Below are 16,539 nucleotides of genomic sequence, written 5' to 3'. Positions count from 1 at the left end.
AGATCATAAAAATGTCATTTTAGTATGTCGTCCAAAAAGTCATGTCAATTTGTTGTGACATTTTGGACGAGATACTGTAGTATGAAACCTAGAACTTCAGAGGTAAACAGTAGTTTACAAACACTTTTTTTTTTTTTTTATATAAATTATGAGCTCGGGCAAAATGTGGATCAATTTTCTTTATTTAATTTTTTTTATAACAAAGTTATGATAATGCACATTTCACAACGATAGAACTCCAAACAACCACGTTGTGGAGGGCCACGCACCGGCTGCCTCCACTTTTAAAATGTATAATGGTACAAAATATCTAAATTAAGTCATTCACTTCCATCACAGGCCTCTAAAGAGGTTCACACTCATTCATACATGAAAGACGCGGGAGAAAAACAAAATGAAAGTAAAAAACAGTGATCTGATACTGAGAGGAAGACGGGCTGAAGGACTGACTGGACTCATGGTTTAAAATAAGTTAGTGAGCAGAGAGCGGGGCTGTCCGGCAGAGAGAACATGTACATGCTGAAGGCGACATGCGTTCACTGATGGGTTAACACGGCAGAGCAGCACACGCTGCCCTGCTGCCGGTTGTTCCATCAGCATCATAAATAGATGTTTAAAAACGAACAGAAGCACCTTTCTGCATGTGAGAACTTCACTTTTTTTTTTTTTAATCATCCAATGTCTCTGCGGGGATTTTCAGATGCAGCCCAACAAAAAAGAGGTGGAAATGTGAAACACCAGGAGGAGCTGTGAGGCTTCTTTATTAAAACAGACCTGGTTCACACAACAGCTGAGGGAACTGGTGGCATTTGTTTTACACTACAGGGAGTGCCGGGTGGGGTGGGGTTTACACTAACAAGGGGGAAGTGAATGGTCCGGTACTCGGCTGTGGCCACCCGCCCGTGAAACGAACACGTGATCCAGTGTGAACCAGGTTTGCTCTGAGGAACACCATAAAAGAGGAATAGAAAAAAAAACAAAAAAAAGGCCCTATTTCTGCAGTAGAATTGAGGAATCAGTGGGGCTGCAGGACGACAGGAAAACCATCCACTTGTCCCCGAGCCGCGCTTCAAGTCGTCTTCACCTCCTCTTTTGGTCTGAAACACAAAACGGGCAACGAGTTAAAGCAGCAAAATAGCAGAAACTGTTCACTCGGGAAACGACAGGTTGATCTTCGGTTTCGCAGCAGAACGAAGGTGTCTGGAGGTCAACCGGCGGCGCTGCTCTATTTTAATATCCCGGGATATAAAGAACAATTCAACACCGAAGGGTTTACGTTTGTTTAAGACGGTAATAGAATCCTGACTATTACCGCCCCATTTTAAATCCCAGTCAAGTCAAATCTGTGAGTAAACATCGTTCACTAACTGGACAGTTGATATTTCCAGTGGTGAAGTGCAGATCACTGGATCCCAAACTAGTCGGCTCAGCGGCCGTGACTCTGAACTTCAGGGTTCCCACTGATCGTTCGTGGGCCAAAGTCCTACAATATCGTGGATTCTTGGTTGTAGCGTGTTCAAATTTTAGTTGCCATTTATCTACGCGTCGTATTTTTCCACGACAAATATTTCTGTATGGTGCGATTTGACTTTGGTTTTCCTTCCCGCTCGTCAACAATCACTTCGGGAGAGATGTGCTTTTTCCTGCAGCTGCTGACGAAGGCAAACGCGACGGGGAAATGGGAGATTTCAGCAGCTTTGGCTCCAAAAACAATGACGGCAAAGATTGGGTTGATAAAACGCAGACAAGCCAGATAGAAAGTTTGTAAAACAGCCGTTGACCTCTTCAGTAAGAAGCATGCTGCCTCCGTCGCAGCTCTGATCTCTGATGCAGCCCGGTGGAGGAGAACCTTGAGTCCAACAAATTCATTCATTTTGTTCCCATTTAAGAGGAAATATTTCGCTCTGTTTATTTTTTTTTTTTTTAAGCATTTAAAAAAAACAAAAAAACATTGAAGTTTTGTACTGAAAACAACTGAACTGGTTAATAAATCTCCAAAGCTGCAGAGAATAAAATATTCTGGCTGGTTTTTGTCTAATCAGCAGAAAGGATGGACTGCTTTTCACTTCATTATAGGTCGTAGAAATCCAGCTGTTTAGTCAGTGGACGAGATGTTTAACTTGAAAACGTTCAGCTTCCAATGATAGAAGTCGTGTGTATTCGGTCTTAAACTGTTTCCATCCAGAAGGACGTACTCTGACCACCTCCATCACAATGTCAGCGTTCCTTACCCGGTTGTGTCCATCTTCTCTTCTTCCTTCTCTTCCTCTTTCACTTCTGCAAAGCAAATTAACACGGTGATTATTATCCAGTGACGGTTTTTTATTCGTCTTCAAATCTTTCCCTGTCCCGTGACTGCTCTCACCTTTCTTCTCCTCTCCCTCCTTCTCTTCCTCCTTCTTCACTCGTTTCACCTTCTTGTGATTGGCTGCGTTCCTGCGGCCGCCCCCGTGTCCCTCCGCCTCGTCCTCGGAGTCGGAGAACTCTTCCTCGCAGGCTATCCTCTTGTCGTGGGCCCGGACTGAAACGCGCACACAGTTCATAAATATCTCTTCATCAGTAAACACTTTGAAAGGAAATGTCGGAGGGACGCGATCAAAGATACCGCCGCCTTTAGAAGCGTCTTACTCGAGATGCGTTTGTCGGGGTCTTCCTCGTCCTCGTCCGCGCTGTCCGGGTGAGGAGCGTCCTCGGGGATGGCCTGCATCTGGACTCCGGGGGCGTGAGGCAGCATGCGCAGGTTTTCAAACAGCCGCTGTTTGATCTTCTCCAGGTACTCGTTGGTGTTCTGGTTGGTCATGTTGGAGGGGCTGATGTGCAGCTTGAAATCGGGCCCGAAGTACTCAAAGTAGTCGTTGTAGGGCAGCTCGTTGGGGATGGAGCAGTCCAAGGCCACGGCGGTCTCGTAGGTCCAGCAGCGGGCCACGTTGCGGATGGTGTAGCCTCCGCCGCCGAGCATCAGCAGAGGCAGGTTGAAGCTTTTGATGTACTCCACGCACTTGGCGTGGCCTGGAAGAGGAGGCACGCACTCACGTTACACTCTCGGGATTACAGAAGTGGTTCCCAGTATTACAGAAGTGGTTCCCAGTATTACAGAAGTGGTTCCGAGGTGTGTTTGTACCTTTGATGGTGAGGTTGAAGCAGCCCAGCCGGTCTCCAGACAGAGAATCGGCTCCACACTGGAGAACCACGGCACTCGGCTGGTACATCTCCATGACTTTAGCCATGATCTGACACACGACAAACAAACACGTGAGGAACTCTGGTCAGAGTCGGAGACCAATACGCCGATTTGAATACTTCTTTGTCGGTTAAAAAATATCATAGTGTCATGATAAAAGATGACTTACAGGCTTGAAGATGGCTTCGTAGGACTCGTCATCGATGCCGTCTCGGAGAGGGTAGTTTACTGCGTAGTACTTGCCCTTTCCTGCTCCAATGTCCTGCACACATTACACATCTTATTCAAGTAATGCTCACAAGACACACTGATGATGTTTTGCAGGGGAAACTATTTGAAGAGTGAAACGAACCCTCAGGTCTCCGGTGCCGGGGAAGTACTCTCCATACTTGTGGAAAGAGACCGTCATGACCCTGTCTGTGGTGTAAAACGCCTCCTCCACTCCGTCACCGTGGTGGATGTCAATATCTATGTACAACACCCTCTGGTGGTATCTGACCAGGACACACAAGTCAGTCAGCGGTCAGATCCAAGTTCGATTGTTAGAAAATAAGATGAATCCAAAGACGGTAGCTGGCGACAAAGCCTCCGGGAACAAAGGGGTTAATAACGTGTTGGGTGTAAAAACACTTCATTCAGGTTAAAAAAAAAAAAAGAGCGAAAAAAAACCAACAACTCATCATCTGCTCAACCAAACAGCAAAATGAAAATACTGAGAGTCTAAAACCAAATAAATACAAAGGCCGCCTGGGGACTGGGACGAAAAGAACCGAGCAGGAGACACGGAGCTCTATGAGGTAGGGTTAGGATGTGACCCAGCTACATCACGTCCACTAAAAAGCTGTCGGATACGCGAGTAAAAAGACAAAGCGTACTTGAGCAGCTCGAGGATGGCAAGGACGATGTCGTTGACGTAGCAGAAACCGGACGCCTCGGACTTCTTGGCGTGATGGAGTCCGCCGGCCCAGTTGATGGCGATGTCTGTCTGCTGCTTGTTCAGCTTCACGGCTCCAGCTGAGGGAAAGTAGAGACAAAGCTTCAAAATACCGGACAGATTTGACGGACTTTGGGTCCGTTCGTCCTTCTGAAGCTGCAAGCTTAAGGAGAATAGGGATCGTATGCCGTGTTCAAAATGTCCTTCTTGAGCACCAACACTCTTCTGAGTGCAGAAGTGCGTTCACACTGTCAAGTAGAGAAACATGCCGTGAACTACGAGTACCAGGACGAGATGCGCTCTAAACGGTCCAAAGAAGAAGTTTGAAACATTGGACACTTAACGGTCGCCATCTTGGCTAAGTGGAGGAAAGGGGCGGAGCCACTGATGGAAAGGATTTTCAAACGGAGGTCTCTGAAGAAGCTGCAGCTGTTCGTGAACAGAAAGTGATTGTTTGTCACTGCTGCTGCTGGACAGAAGAATCAGTGTGTCTATTGAGCGTGTTAAACAGAGAACACGTTGATTTCTGGGTAAAATAATGAAAGCTGCAGATATTTTGCAGGTGATGTGTTCACATGCTGCGGATATTTCCGGTCAGTGCAGAACGACAGCGTGTGGTTTTAAACAACACTACACCGAATGTGTGAGAACACTATTTGTTATTGTTAGATTGGACTCTTCCTTTCTCTGCTTTCAGATGGTTTGAAGCTTGCGGTATTATTAAAATGAGGGACTTATTGCATCCTGTGGCTGCTGCCGTGTCCACTGACTCTCACACTGCGTGGTTGACAATATTGTTTTTCACTTCATACAAACAATACAATACAATACTCAAAATGCTTGCGTGTTTTAAAAGATATGTTCTGAGAAACAAACACGCTGTGCACAGTGCGTCATGTGCGTCCCTCCGGTACAAGGACAGGAGGATGATGTGAAGTGTGTTGGAAGAACGTACCCACGGAGCCGCCTGTTGACAGCTGGCAAAACTCAAAGAGCCCATCAAACACTGGACAGTCCTCCCCGACGTTGACTGCGAGACAAAAGACGCGTTTAATCTGACTGGACGTGAAGAACACTCGAGCGTACTGCGGGTGAGAATGAAGCCGGACACTCACATCTCTGCATCTGTTTGCTGTACTCGGACATGTTGTCCGGCCGGATGGACCTCAGGAACTTAATGTAGTCGTCACTGTGGTATTTGGTCATCTCTTCACCGCTGGCTTTGTGCGGTCTCTGGAAACACGGAGAGGTGATGAAGAAGAGCCGACGTGTCTGTTTGATCAGGTGTGATCAAAGTTTTGGTTGCGATGCAAGTCTCTATTAATTAACCAAGGTGCAGGGTTAACCCAACCTTCTCACGCCCTGTTGTTTAAGTGTTTGTATTGATTTTCAGATGAAACGAGCGCAGCCACAAACCAGCTCCAGCTGATACAAATACTGTATCTAAAACTAAATGTCAAAAGGTTTCTAACTCATAACTTTGAATTTATATCTTTCAAAAACTGCCAGATGACTCATGATGCACAAACCTTTATCAATGGGACTCATCATTAGCAAATGATCGTAACTTCACAAAAACCTTGTTATAATTCAACAGTGTTGAAATGTTTGTTTTCACCGTTTTATTCTGGCGTCTTGTGCTAAATCCAGCATGACTAAAATAATGCTGACCGAACACAGAGTGACCTAATGTCACGAGACACGTACGCTCTGGTCACAAAGAAAATGAAAACAGGAGTCTTTTATTTTTAAATTTCAATGGTTATGTAAAGTAAGGAAACTAAAAATCTAAATAACAAATATGGACAAATAACACCCTGATCTGAAGTGGCAAGTCTCACGGCGACTCCTATTTTCACATTTGTGACTCAGTAAAGGTTCAAAAGCAGTGGGAGGTCAATCATCTACCCCATTCATGTCAATGAAATAGGTGGATTATTAAAAAAATATGGAATTTATAGACGTCAAATAGAGTTAAAAGTACCCCAACGTATGATTATTTACATGTCAACACTAGTTGCGTTGCTTTTTTCCCCTATAAATTTGACCAATTCTGATTTTGTTTTATAAATCTAACCCTTCAAACTAGTAAAAATACAGTGATCTGACGCAGCATGTGATCTTATAACAGAAAGGTTTCCTCTCTGCTCAAGTAAAGTGGACTTGACATTAAAGATAACGTTTGACGTGCATCTGAAGCCGTCCGAGGTTTGTGCGGCTTCACGCGACATGACTCACATAGATCTCCATCTTCCTGTACAGGCCGTAGTTGAGGAGGAGGTTGTGCGTCATGCGGATCCTGTGTGGTTTCATGGGATGGCCCTGGCCGTAGTAGTAGTTCCCCACGTCCCCTGGAAGAAAACACCATCATCTTTATTTAGTATTTTAAAGGCACATTAATATGATGCATTTTGTCTCTTTTTGAGTTTTGTTTTTTTTAAATAAAAAGTGCCCTTTATATTTTAAAAGTGTTGGATCACGTCAACATGAACTTGTCCTTCATCCAAACCACAGCAGCTTTGCAGCAGCTTGCAAGACGTAGTGTAGTGGGGGGAAAACTTTAAATACAAGAAAACCACGTGGACCCTTTCACGAGCCGATGTTACATCCTCAGATGATCATTTGATCCTCAGATGATCATCTGATCCTCATCTGTCCTCTTTAAGATCAGTTATTCAGAGGACGGGGAAGTAGTGGCCCGATGTTTCAGCTCTTCTGTTCACTGCACATGCGCGTTAGAGGAAAAAAAAAAAAAAAAAAAAAAAAAAAAAAAGGGGAAACGCAACATAACTTCACGACATTTATTTGCACCGTTTGGTGAAACGACTCCTCGGATGAATCGATCAGACCGGAGCTTCACTTCGAGGAACTTCTTCTCCACTTTCAGAGGACCGGTGACGGGATTAGCGCAGGCTAGCTCCACGGCACCTCTGCGCCCCCACAAAATGGGACATTTTACCCCCCACACGCACAAGCCGTAGTCCTATTAAATGCTTAAATACACGCAGATAATCGGTCCGGGCGTTAAATGAACTCGGAACCAACGAAAGCTCTCCGTTTACCGGAGCCGTGCTGCACCGTGCTGGGTTAGCCCGACGAGCGAGCTAACGTTAGCTCGCTGCACCGGCTGGCTAGCTGCGGTCGTGTTGCACGCTTTTCTTTTTCTTTTTTTTAAAAATAAACACAAATAAAACGTCCTGAACGTTTACACGCGTTCAATAACCGGAGAGACGGGGGCGCGACGGATCGATATTTACCGTCATAGTAGTAGCAAACTTTTTTCTTTGTTCCTTGAGACAGCGCCATTTTACACCAATTAGCCCGCTGCTCGTGCTCGCCGTTTGCTCTCTCGCGCACCGGAGAGCTCGAGTTGAGCTCGAGCGGAGATCCTGTCAGCCAATCAGAGAGGCGCAGCCGCCCGACGTGGGAGGCGCCGGTGTACAAACCGAGGACCGCCGAGGCTGCAGCCACAATGCGGTGGTGTAAAGATGAATTCAGTTACATAGAGATGAGTAAAGCTTATTTAATGTCCCGCAATTAAATTAAATTAAATCAAATCAATCAATCAGTTGATGACAGACACAAGCTCTTTAGTCTTCTTCCTCTAAGCAGGGAAGTGTCATCACGCCCACATTAATGTTCCCAACCAGGACACTTCAGTGGAAACAGTGATCTATGAGGACCTGGATCTATATCGTATTTAACTTCCTTTGTTTAAAGTTATTTGCCATTCCTTATATTTATGTCATAAAGGTTTACACGGTGCTGGTTACCTCTCCTTTTACTGGTGGTTTGGTGATCTTGTCCATGCACGCCTAAGACCTCAAACTTTTGAAATTGAATTTGTACTTTAAATGCTATGATGCCCATCATGTTTCTACATATATTTTACTGAATGTGTTTATTTGACAAGGACAGCCCTCATTGATCAATATAAAAAATTTTTTTTTAAAAAGTGAATAAGGCAGGCCAATTTTCAGCAGCTGTCCTTGTCCTTAAAAATAAGATAAAACAACATTTTATAAGTACATGTGTCTAGTGTAGGTCATGTATTCTGTCCATAAAAATGCTGGAAATCATGCGTGGCGGAAATATCCTCTTGTATTGCTGTACTTTTCAAAATAAAGCTATAAATATAACTTACTCAGAGGCTTAGTTCAAAATCAAACACATCGGACATTTATTCTTGCAAGAAGGAGCAACTACATGCACCCTCAAAGAGAGGTGTCCAGCAGGGCTCCCCCCAGCAGTCCTCTAGCAGGGCTCCAGCAGTTCTCCACCATGGCTCTCCAGCAGTCCTCCCCAACAGTCCTCGCCCCAGCCGGGCTCTACCCAGCCTGGTTCCCCCCAGCAGTCCTCTCCTCCGCAGTCCTCTTCAGCAGGGCTTTCCTTAGGGCAGCTTTTATACAGTTGACAAACAGCTGACAGTCACCCCTATTCCCTTTGTATCTGCTTTCGTATGATAATACTGAGTTGGTTGTAGGTCACAAGATAAAGACACAGGGGATTTGTCAATTAAAAAGAAAGAATCACTTGCAAATAAGACAGAAAACAAAGGAAACTTTTCGGAGCCACAATGCAAACAAGAGGAAAAGACAAATGCTTTTTTCCCATCAGTAATGTATGAAAAGTAAAGTCTATTTTTGATCTTTGTCCTGTTTTACATTGCAATGATACTGATCACAGGCCTAGCAGTAATTCCAGCCTCTTCATCAGCACTGGAACAGATTAAGAGACGAGACAAAAGGGGATCAGTGTGGTGTTGTTCCAGATAATGACCACCAGGCGGCAGTGTGAGCTCATATATGTCTGACTAACTTCCAAATCTCTGCAGACGCTGTCACTGCTGAATGAGAAATGCAACACCTCTGGAGGGATCTGTCACAGAATCTCATCTACATCATGCGGGGCAAACAAAACAACAACCAACACAATAAACAAATCACTGCAAATGTGAACTCCTATTGGAGCGGCCTTTAATAATGTACACCATCTTCTGCTCGTGTGCAGTTCAACAGGGATGTGGATGGTTTACACAATTTAGGTTTGCGATTAGTTGTCCCTAAATGTAAAATCTGATCACAAAAAAAAAAAAAAAAAAAAAATACTGTTGGAGGTTTAACAAATGCATCTGATACAAGAAGCAAAGAACTGTATCAAGTGGGAGCTCCAGCTTTGTTTCAATAATTCACAATTGTTTGAAGGCTGGATCCAAATGTAGCTCAGATCTCAACTCATCATTTCACCATGTGAACTAGGTCAGTTCACCCTGAGCACGGCGGCTGTGTGTTAGCCATGTTCAGCAGGCCGCTTTCCTTCAAATGGAAGGAATACTGGAGATGTGAAAGTGGAGGGGGCCGAGGTAATGGCTGATTTCAGGGCCCTGGGACTGATGGAGGGGTCAGGGGTCAGTGGAACTAGCAATACAGTGTTAAAGTGTCCAGTATCCTCTAAAACAATCAGTCTAAAACCTGTGGGTTTTATTATGACACGTCCAGTGAGTGTTATATGTAATAATGTAATTCAATACCAAATGAAATACTCTGCATTTATTTTATAGTGACACACTGTGGTGAATATATTGTCTTTTTTTTTTTAGTTTGTTTCAACCTCTTGGGTCCCCCTAATATTTTACTATGACGGGAGGAGCATACAGTTGCTACTGTTGTTTGATACTTAAGGCCGAGTTTACCAAGTTTGAACAAACCAAACACACCGGCAGTTTCTTCCGGCTACTAAAAAATGAATAAAATGTTGTAAATTCAAAATGCATTTTACCTAAAAGTAACTCTTAATTTCTATCCAGGTACTCCGGCTTTCTCCCACCGTCCAAAAACATGCATGTCAGGTTAATTGATGACTCTGAATTACCCGTAGGTGTGGATGTGAGCACGCACGTCTGTCTTTCTGTGTTGGCCCTGTGATAGACCGGCGACCTGTCCACGTGTACCCTACCTTCACCCAAAGTCAGCTGGGATAGGCTCCAGCAGCCAAGAGACCCTGTTCAGGATCAAATGGGTATAGATAATGGATGGATGGGTAGTTATAATATCATGTGGTGTTACAGGGGCACAGGTTGTGCTAAAAAAAAAAAACAGTATCAGCTACCTTGTATTACATTATTGAATCTATAGTTTTTATTGAAGAGATTTATGACAGTAGTGAACTGTGGAGAGTTAAAGCTGGATGTCAGTTCCAGTCCCATAATGGGCAATAATTACATGGACGAGCAGAATAAAACTTCATTGATTTTGAAGTTAGGCCTATTCAGATTTACTGGGTTGCAGCTGACATAAATATAACTATAATAAACCTTATGACCCCCCCCCCCAATGAAATGTTTAAGTTTATTACCATGAAACTGTAACCACCTGGGTTTAAATCATCTGCTGCCTCATCTCCGTCCTTGTGAAAATGTCTGTCATACTATGCTGACTAACAGCACGTGTAGCCACTGGGACTGTTGTGTGTTCATAGTAAACGTAGCAGAAGCAGAAACCACCAGATGCAGAGCAAAATCTACATGAAGTTTGTTATTAGTTTACTAAAATACTGTTCCTATCAGACTGGAGCAGTAAATGAGCTGGAATGTAAGTGTATTTTTTGATTATGAGTTCAACTAATTTATAAAAGGAAGATTGTTTTATTTCATCTTTCATAAGTTTCATAGTTTCACTTTAAGTTGGATTTTGAGGTCAAATGTAGTCATGGGCCGCACAGCTGCTCCAACTGCTTATTTTGTGTGCTCTCATTTGTTTAATATGCAGATATAAATGTAAAACCAATGTAAATGTGAGGGTCAGCAGAGCAGCCTTTATAGTGTCTCTTCAGTTTCAATGTGTGCATTTGAACTGTTTATCTCTTTAGTTTGTTGCTGCTGTCTAAGATATAAAACTGTAATATGACAAACATACCCTCCCCTCCCCCCTCCCACCACCACCACCACCACTCATTTAAGTGTAATAGTGTGTAACAACAAATGTGATGCATGATGAAAATAACCGTAAAGACACATCAACAGGCAGGTAACCAACATTTATTTACCATTATCAACTTTACAATAAAACCAGTAACATCTGTCAACATTAGCAAAATAAAGAACAGAAATCAATCCAATGTATTTACAGAGACAAAGCAGATTCAGGCTCACACACGACAGATAAACAACTCTGCTTCATATCAAACCGCAACAGTGAACATAGCAAGCTTAAGTGTTTTTTTCATAGTAAGGTAAAAATCAAAATTGTCTATTTTTTTTTTCTTTAAACAAACAAGACATAGCTTCTCTGAATCTTTAAGATGGTTCTCTATAATACACCACAAAATACTTCAAATTTGGGTTAAAATATAGGAATGTAAAAAGTTGGCAAGTCTCTTTAATTTTCTGATTTTTTTTTTTTTTTTTTTCTCTCTCTCTATTTAAGTCATTTCAGGTGGTGGTGGTGTCCTCGTATCTCATCTCAGGTCATTCTCTCAACAAGGAGGCATCTTGATCAGCAGGGTCAGATGCTTCAACTCCATCCTTCATTACTTCGTGGTGTCGTTAGCTGGCGTCCGAGCCGTTAAAATCCAATTTTTCCACACAGCAACCAACTCACAACCTCAAACTCAGTCCAGGTCCAGATGTCGAGCAGTAACCAGGGAAGTGATCTAGTGAATCTAGTCTGTCGTCTTGTTATCATGACGAAAAGTGGCACGTCGAAGGAGTCTCTCACATACATGTGTATATATTTACATATACATATATCCATATACATATGTATACATATACACATATATATATAAATATATATATATATATATACTCTTAAATTTTCTCTCTCTCTCTTGAAAAACAGTTCACCCAGTTCATTGTGAGCTAAACGTACAATCACTCTTTCTTTTCAGAGGGAGCGGGGGTCGAGCTGCTCTCCTCTGTTGGTTTCGTGGCCTCAGGGGCCGGGGCAGCTGCCTCCTTGGCCTCCTCCTTGGGGGCCTCCTCTTTAGCCGCCCCCTCCTCCGCTTTTGGAGCCTCGGCCGGAGCAGCAGCAGCAGCAGGGGCAGCAGGGGCAGCAGCCTCCTCCTTCACCTCCTCCTTCTTCTCCTCCGCAGGAGCGGCAGCTCCGTTCTCGGCGGGCTTCTCCTCAGAGGGGGTGGCGGCAGCCGCCGCCGCCGCCGCCGCAGGTTCCTCTTTCACGGCCTCGCTCTTCTTGCTCTTCTTCAGGTTCAGTTTGAAGTTGAAGGACTTCTTCAGGGAGAACTTCTTCTTCTTCTTCTTGGGGGTTTCCTTGGTTGCAGCCTCGCCCTCTGGTTTGGCCGCCTCCCCGTCTCCAGCGGGCGCCGGCTCGATGGCGTCGCCTCCTGCGCCGGCTTCGGGCTCCTTGGCTGCCTCTGCGGAGCCATTGGTAGCAGCAGCATCTCCGTCAGGCTTTGCAGAGACATCACCGTTGGTTTTCACATGTCCATTCTCCTGGAAAAAAAAAAATGAAAGAAATGTCACAAAATAAATCATCTGTTTGTAAATCTTTTTTTTTTATTATTTTTTTTTTTTATTTTTTTTTTTAAAATCAAAACATCTCTGCAAAAACACAAAGATCTCTGTTGTGCATCTCTCATTTCTTTTTTTCAGAGCATCGTTGTGCTCATCAATTAACCACCGTGTCGCCTGGCTCAGAGGCGACGCCTTGCAGTACCGGAACCAGGCGATAGGCGGCAGCAGCGTCTCACAGACCGCCTAAGGTACCAGACAGACATCGGCTCAACAAAGAGGAGACTGGAGCTCATCACTGGAAAAAAAACAACTAGAATTGATGGTTTAATTTTGTCCCTAAAAAAAACCCTGAATATAACAAAAATCAAAATCACAATAATTAATTTCTAATCAAGTTAATTTTTTTTAATTACGTGTCAAGTGTGTGTGAGTAATTAACCTTCATAATGATTTAATCTTGGTTTAAAGTGTCATATTGATGACTAAATATGACTCACCTTACTCATATTAAATATTGGAAAGTCCCAGTTTTCATACAATAAGCCCAGACGACAGCCAGGCTCGGTTTTTTAACAAGGGAGGAGTAGTAGACTGCCTACGTGCGCTCCAGCCGCCCCCCTCCCCCTTCCTGCCTGCCACTATCCAACACGTTGTGCGGACTTTGGGTTCGACCTCAGTCACAAATATACACATACTCATTGTAAACTTACACATAAATATCAGCACCCTGCAGGCTAATTGATACGTTTTTTTTTTTTTGTTTTTTTTTTGGAGAGGGTGCACTGTGACCAACCCATGAGCAGGAGACAGGCGATGCTCCGAGCCCCACCTGACTTGCCCAAAACGTCCTCACAGTCAAGTTTCATCGATTTAACGTCGACAAAATGAGCAAAACATCAGTTTTCATGAGAGAAATTCAACTTTAAATAATTTGTACTTGTCTCCCCCCTTTTAAAAAAACCCCAACAAAACAGTGCAGTGTGCTTACCTGTCCGTTGGTTTTGACAGCAGCTGCATCAGCGGCTGCAGCGTTTGCCTCCGCGGCCACCTCTCCCTTGGATGACTGGGATCCCATTGTCTTCGGCGAGTCGCGGTGTCTTCTAAAGCAAATTAAAAAGAAAAACTAAAAAAGAGTGGCTTTAAGTTAATCCAACCCCAGGGCGAGTTATGTATCCAGCGGGTGAAACGATGAAAAGTGTGATTTAAAATTTTCTTCAAACGGCCGCTACTTCCCCTTGCTTGTTCCCCGCAGTCTGACTTGTTGTCACCCCTACAGAGAGAGACCCTCTAAACTACGCTCGCTGAACGCGGTGCTTCAACATACAGCAGGTTCAAGGCGTCACCCGTGGGCGGGGCCTGCTCGGTCCGGACCAATCACCGTCTAGTCTAGGGGCATGTCTAGCCAATTGTGGCCAATCACCGCGGAGTCCCTAATTGTTCACGCCCCTCCGGAGAACAAAATCAATTCAGTTATATTAAATTCTGTGTTTTATAGGCATGAAACTTAAAAAAAATAAGGCTGAAATGGATAAAAGAAATAAATACAATAATGTTCTCTCCTTGTATTGTCGTGTCTTATATTATTTGAGTGTGTTCATTTACCTGTATAGAAAATATAATGAGGAATATTGACCAAACTTGGGACATCTTGCTACTAAGAAAGTGACACAGTGACTGTAAGATAAGAATGAGGTATTGATAATAGTGTGAGTGCCAGCCTTAATAATTGTGGACCTGCTTCACTCACACTGAGTATTAATACAACTTCAAGGTAAGTTAATCAAGAAACCTGCCATCAGAATGAATAAACACCTTTTTAAAAACTGGATCTGTTAACTAACTTGTCTGAACTCAATATAATGTATTTACATTATTTGTTTTAGACAATCAAACCCCAAAATATTGAATATACTACCATACAACCTTCTGACTTACTTAAAATGACAGACAAGATAAATCATTAATCAAGATAAATTTTTGTTTCAGTTCTATTTTACAATAATAACCTTATTTCACTGGAGATGTTACGTAACTGCACTCAGCTGTAATAGTTTCACTTTTGAGTCTTACTTTAGCAAGTGGGGAAGTTTGCGAGTGTTTCTATTTTGGTTTTAGTATCACCGAAGATGCCTGCAGATGCACATATCAAATTACATTCTGATTCAGCACTTAGTCAGAGATTCAGTAAAATATAACGCAACAGATGTTTCCAAAAGCTGTGTCTGCCAGAAAGCCGTGATTCAGGGTCATGTTGTGTCCTAATAGGGCCAGAGTGTAGCTGATCATGTGGGCATGCAGTAACTGTCAGTGTCATAAAGGAAACTTTGACAATTTCAACATGCTGGTGTTCTGTGCTCTACAAGTACATCTATTTCTGCCATACAATGCAGCTACCCAGTTTGTATGGTAATCATTCAAAATAGGTGAATTATGATAATCGTGAGATCAAGGTGATGCTTTGTCAGACATCAGTGTGATAGATGACATGATACAGGACTTTATTTTTGACAAAATGTTTAGGTGAAAAGTTAAAAAAAAAATTGTATTTTCTCTGCAGGCACACTCTAACATGGACCTACTTTAGTCGTTCGATACAACGGTGAATGAGAATTGAATCTAAAGTTCAGTGTTGTGAGTGCTCATTGTGACTATGGGGACACCTTTTTTTTTTTTTTTTTTTTTGGTCGTGGTGTTCTGACTGGAGAGCAGGATCTGTGTCGGGGCCGATGGCGTGTCACGCTGTCTCCTCATGTCTCCATGACTACATCTGTTGTTCACTTCCGCTTGTCAACAACATACCAGCAACAAAATATGTCAATGTGATGATCATGCACATTCCACCTGATTATTTAACTCCACACACATTCCTTGCAACAGCTGTTAAAGCTAAAAATCTCAGTTATGGGAGGAAAGGACTTCAGTGTTCGATGTTACAAATTGATCTTTACTGCAGCCAATCAGCCTAATTGATTTTGCAAGACTTGGGAACACAGAAATGCGTGTCATGCAGCCCGTCTTGATGCCAGACCCTTCACTTCTCCAGTTTGCTTGTAAGTTAAAGCTCCCTTATTCATTACAGAAGTTACTCTTGTATTCTGTGTTATATAATTATAAAAATGCGTTGATGATGCGGTTAAGACTGTATGATGTAAGTCTGTCACAGTCCATGCAAACATGATATCAATATGGTAAATACCAAATTATATAAAACTGCAAATGCTGTGTGATAAATGTGACTGCTTTAATGGATTACGTTAAAAGGTGAAGTGTTTCTCTGTAACATGCAGAGTTCTCTTTGGGTAGGTGAGTGAAGACATGGATATACTTTATATTTCCACCAGTATGTACACATATGAGCAACAAATGGGGAATGTCACAATATTACACCCAAACATATATATGATTATTGAACATATCGTAGCAGAAGTATGGACATGAAAGGAATAGTTTGATGTATTTTTTTTTGCTTTCTTGCTGAGAGTTAGATGAAGGGACTGATATCACTCTCATGTCTGTAGGATATATATGAAACATGTCTTGTGTTATCATTTGAGGAGTATTCTTGGGACATGAAGGCATTGTCATGGAAAGGGTCTTCTCCAAAGTGTAGTCACAAAACTGGAAGCAGACTACTGTCTGAAATACCATTACACACTGAAGCAACAAATGGTAGATGGCCTTCACTTATATATAGCTTTATCACCATGGCAATCTCAAAGCAGTTTACGTCCCATTCACCCACAACAATGGCGGCTACCATCGGGTTCAGTGTCTTGCCCAAGGACACTTCAACATGCTGATAGTTGGACCCGGGAATTGAACCACTAACGTTATGATCAGTGGAAAACCCACTCTGAGCCACAGCTGAACAAGACTTCCCTGTAGCCCAAACCAGAAGTGCTTAAAAATATGGGGTGTACACATGTTGGGGCAAAGCAATATCGGATGAACAGC

At 43.0% G+C, this 16,539-nt stretch overlaps 2 protein-coding genes across 2 annotated transcripts; both read right to left on the bottom strand.

The window, feature by feature from the left end:
- Positions 1-164: 164 nt before the first annotated feature.
- On the bottom strand, positions 165-7,472 carry LOC138214619 (probable histone deacetylase 1-B). The gene is made up of 12 exons (XM_069176372.1): positions 7,373-7,472; positions 6,354-6,466; positions 5,231-5,348; positions 5,071-5,145; positions 4,057-4,195; positions 3,534-3,675; positions 3,351-3,443; positions 3,122-3,230; positions 2,629-3,009; positions 2,366-2,521; positions 2,232-2,277; positions 165-1,097 (listed from the first exon to the last, which is right to left on the bottom strand). Exons 1-12 carry the CDS (start codon positions 7,419-7,421, stop codon positions 1,070-1,072), a joined length of 1,449 nt encoding a protein of 482 aa, XP_069032473.1. The 5' UTR covers positions 7,422-7,472; the 3' UTR covers positions 165-1,069.
- A 3,663-nt stretch (positions 7,473-11,135) lies between these two features.
- Positions 11,136-13,885, bottom strand: marcksl1b (MARCKS-like 1b). Its single transcript, XM_069176283.1, has 2 exons — positions 13,574-13,885; positions 11,136-12,564 (listed from the first exon to the last, which is right to left on the bottom strand). The coding sequence occupies exons 1-2, from the start codon at positions 13,658-13,660 to the stop codon at positions 11,986-11,988; spliced, it is 666 nt and encodes a 221-aa protein (XP_069032384.1). The 5' UTR covers positions 13,661-13,885; the 3' UTR covers positions 11,136-11,985.
- Positions 13,886-16,539: the final 2,654 nt, after the last annotated feature.

The sequence above is a fragment of the Embiotoca jacksoni genome, unplaced genomic scaffold (assembly GCF_022577435.1).
Source record: "Embiotoca jacksoni isolate LCO1_2020_lvr unplaced genomic scaffold, fEmbJac1.0.p SCAF_7, whole genome shotgun sequence".
NCBI classification, from domain to species: domain Eukaryota; kingdom Metazoa; phylum Chordata; class Actinopteri; family Embiotocidae; genus Embiotoca; species Embiotoca jacksoni.
The sequence above is the reverse complement of the archived record's forward strand: the minus strand, read 5'-3'. Positions and strand labels throughout refer to the sequence as shown.

Coding starts and splice junctions, on each gene's coding strand:
- marcksl1b (XM_069176283.1), bottom strand. CDS start 13,660: ATGGGATCCCAGTCATCCAAGGGAGAGGTGGCCGCGGAGGCAAACGCT. Junction 12,565..13,573: donor CTGTCAAAACCAACGGACAG/GTAAGCACACTG, acceptor TTTTTTTTCCAG/GAGAATGGACATGTGAAAAC.
- LOC138214619 (XM_069176372.1), bottom strand. CDS start 7,421: ATGGCGCTGTCTCAAGGAACAAAGAAAAAAGTTTGCTACTACTATGAC. Junction 3,676..4,056: donor GCCATCCTCGAGCTGCTCAA/GTACGCTTTGTC, acceptor TGTCCTGGTCAG/ATACCACCAGAGGGTGTTGT. Junction 2,522..2,628: donor CCCCGACAAACGCATCTCGA/GTAAGACGCTTC, acceptor TGCGCGTTTCAG/TCCGGGCCCACGACAAGAGG.